The 19,104-nt window shown below is 39.3% G+C and overlaps 1 protein-coding gene across 4 annotated transcripts in view; it reads right to left on the bottom strand.

Annotated features, from left to right (window-relative positions):
- Nucleotides 1-19,104, bottom strand: part of LOC133477524 (E3 ubiquitin-protein ligase SMURF2-like) — a 99,577-nt gene that overhangs the window by 19,691 nt on the left and 60,782 nt on the right. For 2 of the 4 annotated variants that reach the window (XM_061772357.1, XM_061772361.1), the window contains exons 5-11: nt 17,110-17,175; nt 16,868-16,952; nt 16,371-16,454; nt 14,559-14,770; nt 10,020-10,104; nt 5,866-6,024; nt 4,684-4,740 (exon numbers count right to left, since the gene is read on the bottom strand). In XM_061772357.1, coding sequence (XP_061628341.1) covers nt 4,684-4,740; nt 5,866-6,024; nt 10,020-10,104; nt 14,559-14,770; nt 16,371-16,454; nt 16,868-16,952; nt 17,110-17,175 — 748 coding nt within the window. The remainder of the gene's footprint in view (nt 1-4,683; nt 4,741-5,865; nt 6,025-10,019; nt 10,105-14,558; nt 14,771-16,370; nt 16,455-16,867; nt 16,953-17,109; nt 17,176-19,104) is intronic. The other 2 variants (XM_061772358.1, XM_061772360.1) reach the window with 2 other exon arrangements.

Below are 19,104 nucleotides of genomic sequence, written 5' to 3' on the forward strand. Positions count from 1 at the left end.
ATGAAAAATATAACAAGTTAAAGAACTAACGTTTACTATGTTAGTAAGTAAGTAGCAAATTCATAGAAATGTGATAGCAAAATACCAGGTAATCTATAATTTGACTGCTTCGTTTTAACCAGCTGTGCGTGCCTCTTTCCGTTAAAGTGATCGACCAAGCACATTCTCCCTTCAGATCCATAATTCACATCCTGATGACACAAGATGCAAGTGGAGAGTTCTAGCCTAGTAAGCCCCAGTCGGTCTCACTGTCCTCCCTCTGTACTATGTCCCTCCATGACACTGACATACTGCAAATGTATTAATGTAAAAACTTGATAGCATACAATTAATTTAAATGTGTAGAAAGATTGTACCAATAAAATATAAATGGCAGAAGATTGCGCCTTGCCTGCCGTAATATGGTCTTCAATGTTGTAAATATGACGGTCACAATTACAGACTACTACTACATTAACCCCCCAGAATTTTGGGGGGAAATGTACATGATTTACTTAAATTATTTTTTATATATATATTTTTAGCCGGCACGGTGAATGACTGGTTAGCCCATCTGCCTCACAGTTCTGGGGACCGGGGTTCAAATCCTGGCCCCCCTGTGTGGAGTTTGTATGTTCTCCCCGTGCCTGGGTGGGGTTTCTCCGGGCACTCCAGTTTCCTCCCACATCCCAAAAACATGCGTGGTAGGTTGATTGAAGACTCTAAATTGCCCGTAGGTGTGAATGTGAATGGTTGTTTGTTTCTTTGTGCCCTGCGATTGGCTGGCGACTGGTTCAGTGTGTACACCGCCTCCCGCCCAAAGATAGCTGGGATAGGCTCCAGCAGCCCGCGACCCTAGTGAGGATAAGCGGTAAAGAAAATGGATGGAAATATATATTTTTATATCGCAAACGCTTGATTGCAGTTGTTGCTGGTAGGGGTGGCCCAAACAGCTCTTAGGTTTAGGGGGAAATCACTCTTTCACACAGGGTCATGTAGGTTTGGATTTTTTTTCTCCCTTAAAAAATAAAAAAAATTTGAAAACTACATTTTGTGTTTATTTGTGTTGTATTTGACTAATATTTACATTTGTTTGTTGATGGGAAACATTTTAAGTGTGACAAGTCACAGGAAAAAATAAGAAACAGGGAGGTGGGCAAACACTTTTCCACACTACTGTATGTGACTTACTTCCACTTCAGGTCATCACCCTCCTGCCTACACACCCTGCAGTGGAAACAAGCCTGATAAGAAATTATCGATTTAAAACCGACCAATCAAAATGGTAGCTTTTTGCACTTGACTTATTAAATATATTTCACAGCATCAAGACTCTTAAGTTAAGAAATATGATTAAGAAGAAATGTGCTCACTGAAGACACATACTTGAGAAAGAGTAGCTTTCAAGCACTTCAAGTAATTTGTGGCTATATGTATATATATATGATACTGTATGTGCATTCTTTCAAAATCAGTCATTTAAATTTATATATGGTAAATTATGGGTGTGACATATTCAAGCTGTAAGGGTAAATATCATCCTCACTTCCCAAAACACCAAAGCAAATATTTAAAAAAATACTGGGGAAATACCTGCTTTTGCTAACTAAATCCGAATCCAGCAGTGACTAAAAATACCTTCAGTAAACAGTGACGCAACCTCTCAGATGTACACTATGTGCTGGTGCATGGGAGGAAGCAAACTAGGTGAGAGACAGTATGGCAGACCACAGTAATGTGGCCATGTCTGACAAGTGTCTAACAGCGGCCCTCGACGGTCTATCCGTTGCCAGAAATGTGTTTGAATCTGGTCCATGTAATGTCCAGGAAAACTGAAATGTCAGAGGACACACACTGTATAAATTCTGTTCTATGCTCTATTCTTAAACACAAAACATAAAAATGCCACTACGCATAGAGGATACAAACATTCACTAAATGTGAAGAGGCAGAAACAGTAAAAGTAAATACTGGTTGATAAAAATGGCAAGGAAAAATTGCCCTACATGGAAATCATTCCATAAAACAGCCATTTCTCTCTGGCAGAAATGTAATACAGATGTCTGCATATTTGTTATTTGATGAGAAAGATACACACAAGCCCATACATTTCATTCAAGAGCATTATTTTACCCAAAAGTGTTCTTATGCATTGTATAAATCCCCAAACGGCTTTTATTTCTAGAATCTCTTTCCTGGCTACCTGTGATAGAGTTAAAAAAAAAAAAAAAACAGGTATATATTTTGGCCTCCACCACCAGCATCAGCACAAGGCAGCATGCATTAGCTGTTCCTGACATACATCTCCATCAAACCTCTTCAAAAATAATTGGGTCAGCACCGCTACCCTTTAGCTGGGTCACAGTGTGTACGTATGAAAGATGTATACCGATGTTTGGTGAAATGTCCCCAAATCTGTGTGATAAAAGACAGATGTCCTGACAGTGAGCCAGAGAAGGGGCTTATAACTTTAATAATTTTTGGAGCAGCCCAGAGGGTGACGCGCGGCAGAGAGAGATTGAGGACAAGAGATTTTGGGGGCAGGGTGAGAGAAGAGAAATAATAGTAGCGATGAAACAGTAAAAAGCTTTTCAACGGCTATTGCAGACTAAAAGAAGACAAGCCTCCATAAAAACTGCAAAAGTTCAAATTAAACTTACATGTTGGAACAATCAGATTTTATCTCTCTGGCATGTGCCTCACTACGTGCATCTGCCTGCTGCTGCTGTTGCCTGCTGTTGTTACACGGCTGTTACACTAGCCATTTTGAGAGACTCCCACCAAGTAAACAGACCATTTCCCACTGAGAACATGTAATGCTGTTTAGACACTTTGTACTGCTAGCTGACTTATGACCTAATGCAATGCATACTGGGAAAACGTAGCAAATGACACACGTCACCACACAATGCATCTTTTGTCAGTGGGCAAATTCAAACAGCAGGCATTTTTAATGTTCATGGTAAAGTCAATTAAATTTGAACAGCAACCGGTGTACAAATGACGGTGCTTCACAATAGTCCAGACAGTCTGTAAAAGGTAGACTTGGATGCCATCACAAAACTAAAGGCTGCCACACAACATGCGACACGGCTGAACCCAACTGAACTATCGCGCAGTGTGCGTGGTTTGGCATTTTTGTTTCATGAGTGGCCAATCAGTCTGCTGGTGGTTTTGCTGCGATTCAAAATTTTAATCACCGGTGCACACCGTCGTAGATTACAGCCAATCAAAATGGACACAAGCGAGAGAAAATGGACTTAAGCCAGAGACACAGAACAACTGCCACGCTGCCCATAGGCCATATAAATCCAAGATACAAAGCATCAAATATTATGTTTTACAACAATACCTAATTAAATTTATAGTTTTTAAATGAGCCTTTGGGGGGGAAGCGCAGCTTGTGACCAAAATGTACACACGCGGTACGTACCGTGATGGGTACATTCAAATGAATAGGAGTCGGCGAGACTTAAAATCTCGACACACACGCTTTTATTCTCGCCCACGTCCACTCTCTTTAGCAACCCGCTTCTTCCTTAACTATGAATCTATCTTTTGATGGCTTTAGAAATGTGAAAAAGTAGAATATACTGTATATACATAACCAAACACCTATACAGGCTTGCTGTTCAGGACGCCCATATATCCAATCGCTCAATGTATGGGGGTAAGTGGCCAACTCTCATTTTTATGTGATGATCCGGTCCAATCTGCTTCGACCGCATTGTGCGGCAGGCCTTAGTCTGCCCACACATTGAATGAATATAAAGTCCAGCTGACATGGTAATGGGTGTCCAAGGTGAGTTGAATTTACACTTACTTAGACAGCTGTTGCAATCCACAAATATCCGAATACTGCAAGAAGCAGTTCCATAGTACTCACTCACTCACTTGAACAGTGGGTTGAGATTTTTAAGGTAGAGCGTTTTAACCATTTATTTTGACTAATCAGGATAGGCTCTATTACAAAGTAGCGCCAGTTAATTTGAAGTTTCTGCACCTTGTCTGGCCTCTGTTAGATCTCCCCTCATAAAGAGTCAGGACAAGCAGCTAATGATGCAGGCTGAAGAACATAGCTGAGCTCTGACTTACATCCAAAGGCGATACAAACACACACACGCACACCCATATGGATACCATTTGACCAAATGGCCAAATGCTGACTTCCCAAACACGTCTCTCGTGCTAGTTTCTGTTATTACTGCAAGAGCTTCTGACTTTGAAATAATAAAAAAGGCAACATTTCCCAATCTCTCTATGTTGTTCTTGTTCAAATGATTCCCGTATGCACGTATGAGCAGATTAAAAGTACATCGGGTGACTGGACAGCTTTGATAATAAAAACATACCCAAGAACTGAGGGTTATGATTTTCATCACTGATACATTTATCTCTCTATCACTAAATTGTCTTTTCTCTAGCAAACTTGTACTTGGCCCGGAAAGCTAATCTTGCGATTGTGATGCCAACATGTGTTTAATTTAATTTGAGTGGTCTGATAGATGACAGATACAGGAAATAAGCCAAAGTATGTAAGAAAGTGTACGTGGATGGGGAGGGTTGACTGGATGAAAACATCTGTCACTTGCAGAAGTTCATCGCAATTCTCTACAGGTATGTCAGCAATGTATATGTACTGTATGTGTGTGTGCTGTCTGGTTGCAATTACGTAGGCTGTGCACATTTCAGTGTGTGTGTTACCTGTGGTTAGTGTTTTGGCTTTCTGTGACCACACGGGATCCATTTGGACTGGGACTGCTGGAGGAAAGCAGGAGTGGAGAACGTGGAGGGAAGAAGAAAAAGGGAAGAGAGCCATAAAAGAGAAGGTGAATGAGACAACAGAGGATTGAAGCACAGAAACAAGTGGGAAAAACTTTAAAATAAGGAACAGTGAGGCAGGACAAAATCTGTTAGATATATACTACAATGTTTTTCTGAAGGCTGCATTACAATACCGTTTTATTGATATAGTGACTTAAATGATACAATAAATTGGCTGTGATGGCTGTGAACAGGGTCATTAGAACAATAAAGCTTGTGCTGACTATACTTTACACTGATTTTATCGGGCTGATCGGTATTGGCCGATATTTAGCATTTTATGCTGATCGGCTTTAATGTCATAATTCGCCAATCCAATCAATGACGTCATTGATCGGCTCCACAAAAGACATTTACTCCGCGTCGCCATTGTGCACAGTATATTTGAATCCAAAAGCTAGTTGCATATTGTTGCATGTCTTTTGATATAGTATTGGAAATATCTGACGGCCAATAAAAAAAAACATCAGCGCTGTGGAGCAGACAACACGTCTGAGACAGACAACACGTAATGCCCGGATCAGACTACAAGACAAATTTGCTCTTTCACGATTGCACTATGTCAGACTACTGCAATAAAATCTTGTATTCAGATACCACTGCATCTCGTATTTTACGATCATTGGGCTTCATCTTGTCAACTCAAATGCGACAGGATACACTCGTTTCCGTGGCAACGACAACAAGAGTGGAGCGCGCCGACTGCATTAGAAGGACAAAATGGGGGAAAACGTGTTGGTGGTGAGAAAATTCACAGGCATATTTTGACGCAATTATGTCAGACTCAGATTGGGGTATATCCAATCGTGAAATTATCCACATTTGATACTAATGTAAGGATATTCGATTTCATCTGTTTTTTTGTTTTGTTTTTTTTTTGCTCTTCACACTGCCATGACATGAATTTTGCCGCTTGGAATCTAAACATTGGAATCGTGTCACTTGTCACTTAACAATGAGCTCACATTTGTTTTATTAACACAGACGCCAGTGTAATTCTATTGTTACACAACACCAGTCTGAAAAGGCTCAGTGAGTTGGGCCAATGATTCCTTCACTTACTTGAGAACCCGATGTAGATTCGCAGACAGTCTGGGGTCTGTGAACTGGGTTGTTCGATTGTTGTGGTCCACAAAGTAGACGCGGCCAGTTGCAGTGTTTCTAATCTCCCAGCCTGGCGGCAGAGGGCCAAGCTCCTCGCAATTCACGTTACTCAAGTCCCTGGATAACCATTAGAAACCATTAGCAGCAGTGATACAAGTGAAATGTTCATTGTTACTGTGTTTAATCTACTATATGCAGGGTTGTTCAACTAGGACGTATAAAGAAAAGTGTACATCTGAGTTGGCATTCACTTTTACACAGGGAATAACAGTATTTATTATACAGGAGCTTTCTAACTGTCGCCCAATAAGATCACATCACCATGTCTTTTAACAGACCTATTATCCCTCTGGCAAATTACTTGCTCCAATTTCTTGATTCTTCTTCTCTCCTGTTCACCGACCGTTATGAGGACACCAAAGCCTAATGTGGGGCGACACCAAGTAGGACTTGTCCTGGTGTGTATATGTGCATACTCTGTCCTTGTATTGAGGCACAATGCATTAGTCATGGACACAGAGCACATGCCTCACTGCACCCATCAACATACTGGGTCATTTTACCAAACTCGTCACAAATGAACAAACGTAGAGGTGGCATCTATGAGTTTGGCGTTTTACACGTGCTTCATCTATAAACGGCAGCTGCAGAGAGCAATGCTCATAAATGCAGACGGCAATCCAAAAGAACAAGTTGGAGCAGTTGTGAAATTCCGAGTGCAGATGATCTTGCAGGTGGTGTGTTCAGCTATCCAACCATATTCTTCCCAACGAACAAAGGTCATTCCTTTGGCTGACCCTGACTGAATGTAAAATACATCTAAAATTATTTTGAAAAGAGTAACTGAGAAAAGACAGTCACGTCCATTTTCGTGAGTGTATATCTTTTGGCTGCATTGGCTGCATGTACAGTTTGTGTCATTTTCATAGAATTTGATCATGGAGACGTCCCATTGAATTTCCTTTTGAAAATCAATTAATTGTACTGATATGAGTATTTGAATTATTGGGAGTCATTATCCAGCAAAAGGTCATAATTGTCTATATGAAAAAAATATTTTTAAGTAATATTTTTCAAACTTTTAATGCCAAAATATCTTTGTGTCCCAAATGAAGTTTAATGATTTGTAACATGTTTTCTAAAGATGCTAATTACATTTTTGGATGTATCCAAATGTATGATTTTTCTTCTATTTATTAAAGGTCCCCTTCCATCAGTGTTGTTTTATTTAATTTTGATACTCTCTGATGTCCTTTTATCTGGTTTGCATGATATTTATATAATTTCCGTTGTATTGCATTTTCGCGTGTCAAATGTGTTTTATTTTGAAAAATGACCAGATCTTCTCCGCTGCAACAGCTGGGCGTCGCAATTGACATGTCAAGACTGCATAGAACGCTGCAGCAGTTCCATTCCCACTCCCAGCCGACTAGGTCATGACGGTGACCATGCTCAAAGAACGAATCATTTCATAAACTGATTCACTTCACTGAAAAGATTTCTTTTGAACAAAACATTCGCGAACGTAACAACACTAGACTGGACGTCGGTCACGTGATACGTTACTAAAAATAAGTCCGCAAACTAGCAAACAATGAGTAAAAAAAACAAACGTCTTTGGACAGCTTCTTTTCAAAAGGAAAAAGGCAACCTGAGGAGACAGAAGATCTATGACCTCAAAAACAAAGAAAGCTTCTTTTATCCGTTATGCATGATGGTGAGTTGTATTTTTCATGCATTTAACATTGGTTTTTAAGCCGGTCGTGTTAATTTTTATTTGCTGTGGTTATATGCCACACCTTGACAGCCGGTCCGTGAAAAAGAAAGCCTACTCTAAACCCGTCTGTGTTGCAAAAAAGGTTGGGTACCACTGCTCCACAGCACGGAGAAGCCGAGAGTGAGAAGCCATGTGGGACAGGGGTCGTGGCGGCCGCTCAGAGCGCTCTTTCGCCGGCCTGCTGGGGAGGACCAAGGTGGTGGAGGCACTGTTTGTCCCGCACCCTTGTTTAGAATTCGTCAAACGCTCCCATTAATGTCAGGTCTCTACATTACCTTTTGCACTGGTAGTACTGGTCCAACCAAATCAGGTGAACAACTGAAAAAGTTGGTCGCACCCTTTTTGGGGGAGGTACAGCATGACTATAATAATGCATTAGATTTATGTAGGCCAAGACAAAGTTTATCAATTTGAACATTAAGTATCTTGTCTTTGTAGTGTATTCAATTAAATATAGGTTGAACATGATTTGCAAATCATTGTATTCTGATTATATTTATGTTTAGCACAACGTCCCAACTTCATTGGAATTGGGGTTGTACATGTTGATGTACAAATTTAAGATTAAAATTAAATTTGCCTAATTTATTTGCTTTTTTGTTCTGGACTTCAACTTGAGCCAGGCCCATCTCCACCTACACCTGATGTACTAGCGGATCAGCTCTTGTCGCCGATGTTACGTGTGCTTCGCGGTTCCGCTGGGACCGCAACCAGGGCCACGACCTGCAGCACCTCAACGCGAAAATACAAAAGACCAGTGCAATATGACACTGGCTGATCTGATGAGCAAAAATTTCGCTGAAACGTAAGAGGATAGAGCAATAGCTGATGTCCGCTCCAGAGGTGGGTAGAGTAGCCAAACGTTTATTTTTTTTCTTTTTGTCCTGTTCGGCTGTTAGGTCAAGCAGAATGGATTATCTGTATCCCTTTTATGCCGGAACAGTTTTTAAGATGCCGTTGTGGTTTATTAGTATTATAATTTATGTTTATCGAGAATCGGAGTTGATCAGTCAAACAGACCAAAGTTTGGGGAGCACCATCAGTACACACTGACACTCTCGCCCAAAGTCAGCTGGGAGCATGCTGTGACAATGCGAGTGATTGTGTGATTTCCGAAGACGAAAAACATGGCGGCGCCCCTTGCATAGATTTAAAAAACCCGCTATTACAGCATAAAAAAAGTCTTTTTCCTTTTTCAGTGGTGGACGGTTGCTTCGTTCTTTTCTCTTTTCCTTCGCCAGCTTTGCTAGCAGCGGCAGCTCATAGAGAGCCACTTGCTATCCGTGCAGCTACGTCAACGCCAACTCGTGTGTCATGGGGGATCCGAGCCATGACGTTGAGTTGCCGCTGAAGAGGAAAAAAACGGATTCTTCCACTTTAACTTAGGATTTACTTGATTTGACAGAGATACAGACGAGTGTCCTCCTCTCAATCGACAATAATTTTGATTATGAATGATTTTTTTCTTTCAAACAATTCGGCAGCTCAAAGAATTACCCCCAAAATACATCCAATCATCATCAGCGACCAGTGTGAATGTCAGTGCGAATGGTTATTTGTTTATATGTGCCCTGCGACTGGCTGATGATCAATTTGCGAAAGTGTCAGAACTATTGCTTGTCTTTACTGTTATTACAATTGTATAAAGACAAGAGTGTAATGGATTTCATGAGTAGGTAGGATCATTTATACACTTGAATCCGCAGAGTTTGAAGGGAAACGTAAATTGTGGTCACTGATGGTGGAGTGTTACATTCGCCTGACTTAGGTGCAGGCAGCATGGGTTCAGTTCTCACTCAGTGACGGTGTGAATGTGAATCTGAATGGTTGTCTGTCTCTCTATGTGCCCTTCGACTGACTGGCGACAAGTTCAGGGTGTAGTCTGCCTTTTGCCCAAAGTAAGTTGCGAAAGGCTCCAGCGCCCCGCGACCCTGAATACGATAAGTGGTGTAGAGAATGGATGGATGGACGTAAATTGTCCAACTCACATCATTTTCATGAAGCTGTGTATGTCTTATCGTTATGTAGTTTTGGCTTTACCATTATGCAAGAAGTGTATTTCAGTGGGCCAACACCATTTGCTCTGTCAATAAGGATTGCTTTCACTATGATGCCTAAAATTTTAATACCTTCTGGAAAACAGGTCTTTAAGCATATTTACCAATATAAAACCAAGGCAACATAAAAGAAATTACTAAATTAGATTTCTTTTTTTTAATTGATCAAATTATATGAAAATGACCCATATGTACGTCTACATTTGATGTAACTCTAAACAATCAATAGCAAGGAATGTGGTAAGAACAACGACAGTAAATATGACGATGATGGATACCTGGGAACGCGAGGGTCATGCCAGGTGCTGACTCCAGTCTGTGTGTGCAGGAAGTAGACCTGGCCTTGTTGAGTCGTTCTTTGCTCTAAGAAAAGACAAGATTTGTATTAAAAAGGGCATTGAAAGAGGTGATGAGTCTAAAGCTACCATCGTCTGCCCCTGATTAAAGAAAGTATGAGTCAGTTAGTGCACTTTGGAGAGGGAGAGGTCTGTTTACAAGTAATGAGATGGATAATCTGTTGGAATCATCCATCCAGCCATTCATCCATCCATTTTCTGAGCACAGTTGACCAAAGTCTTTTTGTTAAGATGGCAATGTATCCAATAATTCATTTTGAGGCCTAGCCCAACAGGATAGGGACATTAAATAACTTGTGCATCTTGTTGCCCTATTTATAACTTAGGGATGGTGTTTGTATTTGGATCATCACCCACTGGGGAAATGTAAAGTAACGGTGACATTCATGCTTAAACTAATAATATGAAGCTGTACCATAAACAAATAAGTGAGCCAAAGACACCACAAGGAAACCTGGGGGTAGGGTTTCAAACAGCTTGCAAAACCTCTGTTGTATCATTTTTCTGCCTCTGTAGTTCAGAGGGTTCAGTCTGAAAAGAAAGCACATCGACTAGCTGCTGAGCATCAGTGACTCACTTTGTCCAACCTAGGCCAGCGTCACACACAGCAGGGCATTTCAAAGGGGGGCACACATCCAACAGCAGGGATCTCGTTTTGATGTGCATCCCACGTCTACGAGACGCACAAAAATGAGCAGGGACGAATGAAGCATATTTAATCTGTGTCCATTGACGTGTGATTTAAGACTCGCCCTACGTGTGTTGGTGAAGAGCTTCTACACACAGCAAATCAAAAGTACGAATCCTGTCTTGGTGTTAGCCAATCAGAGGCAGAGTGGGGCAGATTATCCTTCCATGCAATGGATGCGGGAGTTTTTTTCTGGACTCGACCCATTTTCATTGTCGTGATAACACCCGCCGCGCCACTCACGATGCAGCAAGCCGCTGGTAGAATGCCGTTTGCTCCATAGGGAAAGTTAACTGTTTATTACATTCGCGAGCCTGTGAGCTAACGAGCTAATGAGCTAAGGGCGAGAGCTAAAAAGCTCTCTCGACTGCGGCGACAGTTAAAATGTCCGCGCTCGGAATGCGTGTCTGTTCCCCACATAACACACACGCACGCACACGCACACACACACGGGAAAGTTAACTTGTTTATCAAAATCATCTTTATTTTGCCAAGTATGTCCAAAAACACACACAAGGAATGAACCATTATGAACCATATCCACAGCGGCACACGTTAATATTCAGGCTGTAGTTGACTTCAGCGAACTCATTTTCAGCGTCATTAGATTGACTGGTAAAGGTCTCACATCACAGTCCAGCACCTTGACGCGGGCCTTATTTTACATTTTATTTATCCTTTATTTAACCAGGTAAAAGCATAGAGACATAAAATCTCTTTTTCAAAAGCCAAGAGGCAGCAGAAATTTCACAGTCCATAACATGACAACAATCATACAAATAAATATAAAGACTAAAAAATAACTGATATTAAAATGTATGGCATCTGATTTAAAAATAGTGACAAAGCCCAAATGCTTTCAAGTACGTTTTTTTTGGTTTGTTTGTTTTGTTGTTTTAATTAATTCAAATTTGGCAGGCTTTAAGATATTTTTTGGGCCTCTTTATTGGGTAAATGACTGTATACCTATGTACCAAATGTTTAATACTTGTTTAAGTACACGTTTTGCGAACAGCCCGTGTCTAATTTATTCATATTTTTTATTTATATATTATATATTTTATTTATTGTTCTACATTACATTACAATGCCAATGTTCGATCTTTTGAATTGAAGTTAATTCTTCTTAAAAAAGGATGTACTTGTATTATTCTACTCTATAATATGATATCAGTGGCATGAAAACAACAACTATATCATTTGTGATAGTTTTTTGGAAAATATATTGTGCTTACAAATTTGCTATCGATAATATATTGAGAGAAAGAGCAATGTATAACAAAAATATTGTACAAATTGTACGAATAAAAATATGCAATATAGTAGGACCGCGAAGCAACAACTGTTATATCGCGGAGGATTATTGCATCTGTACTCTGTGATGATAAATTGCAGGGACTCATTGTTTCCAGACGTGCATCCTGGGACTCACAAAGTCTCAAGTGTAAAATTATCTAAGCAACAGTGAAAAAAAAATATCAGTGACTTTGAAAGTAGACACACATGAAACCCATCGTGGTCGCTAAACCAAGCAGAGATAGCCATGGTCATGTGCATGCCTGTGTGTGCGTGCGTTTGAAATGCAAGCACTAACGTACTCGAACCTATGTTTTCGGACGACTGTAGCTTTAGAAAAACTGAAAGTTGAGCGGCATACATGGAAATAGTTCCAAAGTCTAACGCCACTGCGACAATGTGGCAACATTTTGGATTAAAGCCAGATGAATGTGGAGTTGGAGCCGCTCTAGTACGACAACAGACAGTCCATTGACAGAGAACAGTTTTGAGACATAAAGACATTGACAAAACAAACAGTCACTGAGCAGTAAAGGGTTGGTAGTTATCTGGTAATGCTGGTATATATTTTTTTTTTTTACAATTATGCAAAAAGATGCAGAGTCCTCTAGCACTTAGAGCAGTTCGAATGACTAATATTATTATTAGTTTTCAATATTTGTGAACAGAGTTGGAGTCCATTTTATTTATCGAAGATATTTTATTTATTGTTCTACATTTCAATGTCAATGTTCAATATTAAAAATTAAGGTAATTGCTCTTAAAAAGGATATACAGTGGAACCTCGTTTTGACGGATCAGATTTAACGGATATCAGAAGGGAAAGTATTCAGACCCCCTTAAAATTTTTACTCTGTGTTATATTGCAGCCATTTGCTAAAATCATTTAAGTTAATTTTTCCCCCCATTAATGTACACACAGCACCCCATATTGACAGAACATCCATCCATCCATTTTCTGTACCACTTATCCTCACTAGGGTCGCGGGCGTGCCTATCCCAGCTATCTACAAAATTGTTGAAATATTTGCAGATTTATTATAAAAGAAAAACTGAAATATCACACAGCCATAAGTATTCACACCCTTTGCTGTGACACTCATATATTTAACTCGGGTGCTGTCCATTTCTTCTGACCATCCTTGATGGTTCTACACCATCAATTTGTTGTGTATATGTAATACTACAATGAGGCGATTAAAGTTATTTATGATTTCAGTTTTTTTATTTATTTAAAATAAAAGCACTTCAAACATAAAAATGTACGTATGACTGCACATATGTACAGTTGTGCTCATAGGTTTACATACCCTGGCAAAATTTGTGAAATTTTATTTTATTTTTTTATAAATATGATTGATGACTGAACAACAACCATCATTAATTTCTTTATGGTTATGTTTTTTTTTATGATAATGCTTTTTTTTTTTCATGCTTGACCGTTGAATTTGAATCCTATTAAAATTAAATTCAATGTGTTTTGCCTTTAAAGAATTGTACCCAGCTTACAAATTCTGCCTGGGTAATCAAACATATGAGCACAACTGTGTGTTTTCTAATTTAATAAATAAAAGTAGGGCTGTGAATTTCAAAATAAGAGCAAGTAAATTAAAAAAGTATTACGTGCTCAAATAAAGTGCTTAACTTCAGAATAATTCTTAAAAATACAGATAATACTTAATGTTTGGATCATATGGGTAGAAGCAAAATCATGCATTGTAAAAACGCATTATACATAGGTAGAAGGGTTTTTCAGAATTTTGAGGTCAACTTTGGGGGTGCGTATTATACATGGGTGCACATTATATTATATATTATATGGGCTTGGCTGACTGTGACAATACAATAACCTTTTTTTGCATACTTTTGCTCACACTGTAACAAAGTACACTTTTTTTTGTGTGTGGTTAATGCTATAAACATACTGCTTGTTTGTGTACTGTTTAAGAAAAAAAAAACTGACTGAAATAATACTACAACTCAAACAGTGACTCAACTTTTACACAGAAATGTACTGTTCTAAAATCTTTCCAAAAAGGTTACAAAGAAATTTCTCAAGCTTTGTTTTAGCGATTTGGGAAATTGTGTGCTCACACGCAATATTCACTCACATTCTCTGCATCTCTGGGGGACTCCCTGTACATAAAACTTAGTGGCGCCCTACTCAGAACTATCAAAAATTCTGCCATTACAAAATAATTCTGTTCAGTTTTGATCAAGACTATCAGAGATGTATTTATCGAAGAATACGTTATTATGACAGTAGTAGTTTGTGGTGGTGTACCGCTGAACCAACTCATACGGAAAAGTATTTCTAATATTTCAACTCTGTTGCAGAGCTAAAGGAGGTAATTTAGTGGTCATAATGCTGTGGCAGGTTTCTGTTTATTTTTTTGAATGGGGCAAACAATTCCATACTATTTAGTAATTATAACAGAGACGATTGTGTCTGTGTGTGTGTGTCTGCTGTCTCTCACCATAACCCTCGGGCAGGTCTGGAGGCGTGTGCAGGTGCGTTCGACTCATGTAGTTGCGGTGCCGTTGTGATCGCACACGTCTCTCTTGGAGTCGCTGCTCTCCCGGTGGGCCACTGGCCTCCGCCCCGTTATTGGGTGTCATCACCGGTGTGTTCTCATCCACCACACAACTCAAAGGACGTCCAGATGGGCTGGAGTACTCTGAAGCTGGCCTGGAAGGGACCAACAAATGTATTACTGTTTTTATTTTCACTTATGCTTTCATGACTATTTTCTACATATGCTCCACTTATGACAAAATAAAAAATAAATGACCTCAGAACAAAAACAACACTTGATATGACTTTGAGGTAGGCTGACAAATGTAAAGTATTAGTAGTGTAATGTTTAATTGGTTGTGTAGAGTTAGGATTAAGTTAATGGTCAAATATATGTTTTAACAAATATAAATTACAATGGTGCGTTGCGATACGAGTGATGCGACTTAATTATTTTTTCAAGATATGAGCTTTTGCTCGGCCAAGTTTTAGCTTCGACTTGCAAGTCCGAACTTTTCCATTCATTTTAATGGCGAAATATGTTTTAAGATACGAGTGTTTTGAGATAAGAGCATGGTCATGGAACAAATTAAACTTGCATCTCAAGGCACCACTGTACACGTGTACTTGCAATGATGGTGCAAAGATGTGCTAATGTGCGCTTAGAAGTGCATGCATTTTTTCTTGTACTGGTGTCTAGACAAACACACAACACATTTAATTACTGCATTATCATCCCTCAGAAGACAAAGTGCACTTCATGGTTATGAGGATTTAAGGCATACTAGTGCTAAATAGAAGGTTCTCACAACACGGATTTTTTAGTGCGTTTTTGCGCTACTTAAGAGCAGGATGTCGACAGCAGATATCTGATAAGCAAACACAAACACAGACTGGCTGGCTTACTGACACTTGTGTGTGCAACAAGTCTGACCACTGTCTGGCTGTCCGCAGCAACTGACGCCTGGGTTATCGAAAACCTCGGACCCCGTCTGTCAACCCACCTCCTACTCACGGTTTCCTCCTCCCATTTCCTCTTCCTTTCTCACTACACGCTGCCTCCTTTTCTACCACAGCTTCGCACTAACCAACAGAACAATCTGCTCATTAAAAAGGACAAAGAAAAATATGATATGAAAAGGAAAAAAATTACTTAATAAAATACAAATAAGTGTGGTAACAAAACTTGATTACATTACGGAATTGTCTTTCAATACTTCCCACCATTTCATCACTCATCTTCCATTAAAATCACTGACTCTCCCAAACACATCATCCTCTATTTTGTTCACTATTCACGTTTTTCTTTTCCATGGAACAACTTACCTTGCTTTTTGGTAGCTACTAGAACAGTGTAGAAAGTGCAGCTGAGGTAGATACTTTGTTTGCTTACTCCCTGACAGCTCCACTGATATGGGTCAAGAAGGAAGGCAACAGTCATTCCGGCAGGAAAATGGGCCAAGTGGAACCTTGCTATCTGACTGGCTGGCTAACTTATTTGGGTATTAGTGTGCATGTGTGTGTGTTGTAGTAGGCTGGGGTGGAGTTAAAGGAAGTTCACTTATTACCGATACTGTAAGGGGCAATTTTAAGTCAGTTAAATTATTGCTTTTCATATCAGCATGACAGATAAGATGTTTGTTGACATACTAAGTATTAATATTCCATTATTTTTCCCTCACTGGGTTAATGATGTAAAGTATCTAAAAATAATTATATCATTTTCAGTTCGTTCCAAGTGGCTCAATATACAGCACAAAAGAAGCGTGTGTACCTGGTGGGTCTCTCCCACTGTGTGGTGCGTGTGATGTGGTTCAGGTACTGTATTCTTCCAGAGGCTGTTCTTCTCTCTTCCCATCTGGTTTACATGCAAATTAAAACAGTTATTTTTTGTTGCATAGAAAATATTGGGAAAAAAAATACTGTTCGTGTTCTACATTGCATTTCCTTCAACAAAGCATTATAAAATTTAAGAAAAGAATCTGGACTTAGAAACGGTAACTGGGGCAAGTTAGAAGTTCTTTTTGATGAACTTCTTGAAGAATACTGTACATGAGACAATTTCTAATAATGTTACGACACACTGATTGTAAGGTGGAAAACATTTCCGAAATGAAAATCTAGCTGTAGAAAAAAAGTTAAGAATAAGGACAAAGAGGTACTCTTCAACACATCAATGAATGAAAATACTTCTTTCCAATTTCCTAATATACTTAGCAAATGCTAATACATAACTCACAAACAAAGGTACAGAGAAGAGAGCCTTCTTACCCATCAGGTAAGTCGTTGTCAAAGAGACGACTGCAATCCACCACTGGCCCTCCAGTACCTATGCGGTCTCTTGACTGAAGACTTACTATAGAAGACAAGGAAGATGGCAGATATACATGTTACACATTCCCTCAGTTTTATAGCGTATAGCTAGGTTACACATAATGCCATCAATGCAAACGCATAATATTGGGAGGAAAAACAAGAAAATGTACAGATTTATCATAAGCGTGTTTCTTTACCAACTATCTGCCCTCTGACTGTATCATTGTCGTTGGGGCCAAGCTTATTGAGGTCCAGTCTCTGATCTGCGAGGGGTAAAAAGGGTCCCATTAATTCAGCACCTATCCAAATGTCACATAATTTCATTAGTATGTAATGGGTAAAGTAAATAGTTTTAACAAGAAAAGCAATGCAGCAGAAAGGGAAATAATTCATATTAAATTCAAATGTAATACCTTGCTCAAGAGATTGACCGCCATACTTAACAGTAATATAAAACCACTGAATAATAAGTTATATTTGGATAAATCTCATAAATCGAACAAAATGAGTTGGAAGAAGAATCACCCCTACAGGGAACAGTACATCATTGTATTATTATGCCTTTCCTTTACATGCATGATTTTGTGTGTGTGTGTGAGATATCAACACTTAAAATAAATCTACAGCTTGTTCCAAGAAGTGTTTGAGCATCTGTACCTTACACACGTCTAGACTAAACATACATTTTCTCCCTCAATAAGAAGCCACCAGTGAGACAGTACATTTATAGTTCTAAACCACAAGTGCTCACCACATCATTTAGCTCCTAAATGCTATGAACAATGTCCAGAAGTACCGTACGTGTGTGTGTGTGTGTGTGTGTGGATGTTAATGAAAACTTCAGTGAAGGTGTGGCTATATTTTTGTATGTGTGCATTAATGTTATGCTCCTCTGTATTTTCTTCTGTATGGAATATAATACAAATCAGCAGTCTGACAGTCACAGTTTGAAAAGCAAGCTAATGGGTGTTTGTGTGCTCTGAAGTGTGGCAGAGAATGTTGACGTTTGCATCTACAATGCAACAGGAAAAGTAGCTCAGTGTACTGCCAAATAGATTTCTTGAAATCCAGGACAACCCCATTTTGGTTTGAAGGTCTGTTTGTGTAAAAACAAACAGTTTTGTCCAATCTTGTGTTTGAGTTGGATGACAAGTGAGCTATGGCTAGGAATAAACCCTCTAGGAATCATGGAGATTCCAGTAATGTCGTGTGTGTGCTTTTACTTGTCTATGTATGTTTGCATCTTGGTCAGACCACAGAATGACTGTGGTTCACGTCTGCTGCACACTGGACAAGGACAAAGGATTTATGTGCAAACTGGTGTCTTGTAATTGTTCAAGCTTCCTGTGGCTCTGATTAAGTATAGTGTCTAGAATGCTGGCTATACAATAATGTGGCCAGTCTGGAGCCAGACAGGAGACTATTGTATCCGTTTCAGAAAATTGTGTGCAAATCTAATGTGCATGTCCTTTGGTACTGGATAGGTGACAGTATCGTATTCAACAAGCATGGTCATAAAACAGATTTGTGGCAGCAGCAATCCTGCTCTACCTTTGGAAGATTACAATCTGGACTTAATTAAACAAAATGCCATAAGACTAAGAGGCTCTTAAACTTCCAAAGCATTAATTCAGGGAAGCCTGGGCAGTTAACTTTCTTGAAATTGTAACATCCCAATCGTTATGCCAACAGTTTTGTCCTGCTTTGACTTCGTGTTTTGCTGCTCTCCTTTAGAAATTAATGGCCCATGGTGTAGTGCATATGGAAGTGATTTTTTTTTTTTTTGTATTTTTGTTAGTAACTTCCATGGCAGCATTGTACAGTCCACTCAAACCTTGACTGAAGAATGAAGTCCCTGCTCTCCTTAAAGGGTCATACTCTTCCCATTTAACATCATTCCGTATCCACAAGTCAGTCGCTTGATTGCAAAGCTCCAACATGACACCTACTGCAGAAGGCTAACTTCAATAGTTCATATCTCATTTTAGAATAAGACATTATTTGCTTCATGTTCTATGAATCTATGAATGTGGTATAACTATTTACAAATAATGAATAATTTCCAAGTAATGCCTATATCAGACTACAGGATTTGATCTCCGATATTGGCCCGATTAGCTATCGCAGCCAATTTCCCAGATCGGCCAAACATATTTTGTCTGGAACGAAAAAAATTCTTGTAGTTTGACATA

Source organism: Phyllopteryx taeniolatus, chromosome 4 (genome assembly GCF_024500385.1).
Source record: "Phyllopteryx taeniolatus isolate TA_2022b chromosome 4, UOR_Ptae_1.2, whole genome shotgun sequence".
Taxonomy (NCBI): domain Eukaryota; kingdom Metazoa; phylum Chordata; class Actinopteri; order Syngnathiformes; family Syngnathidae; genus Phyllopteryx; species Phyllopteryx taeniolatus.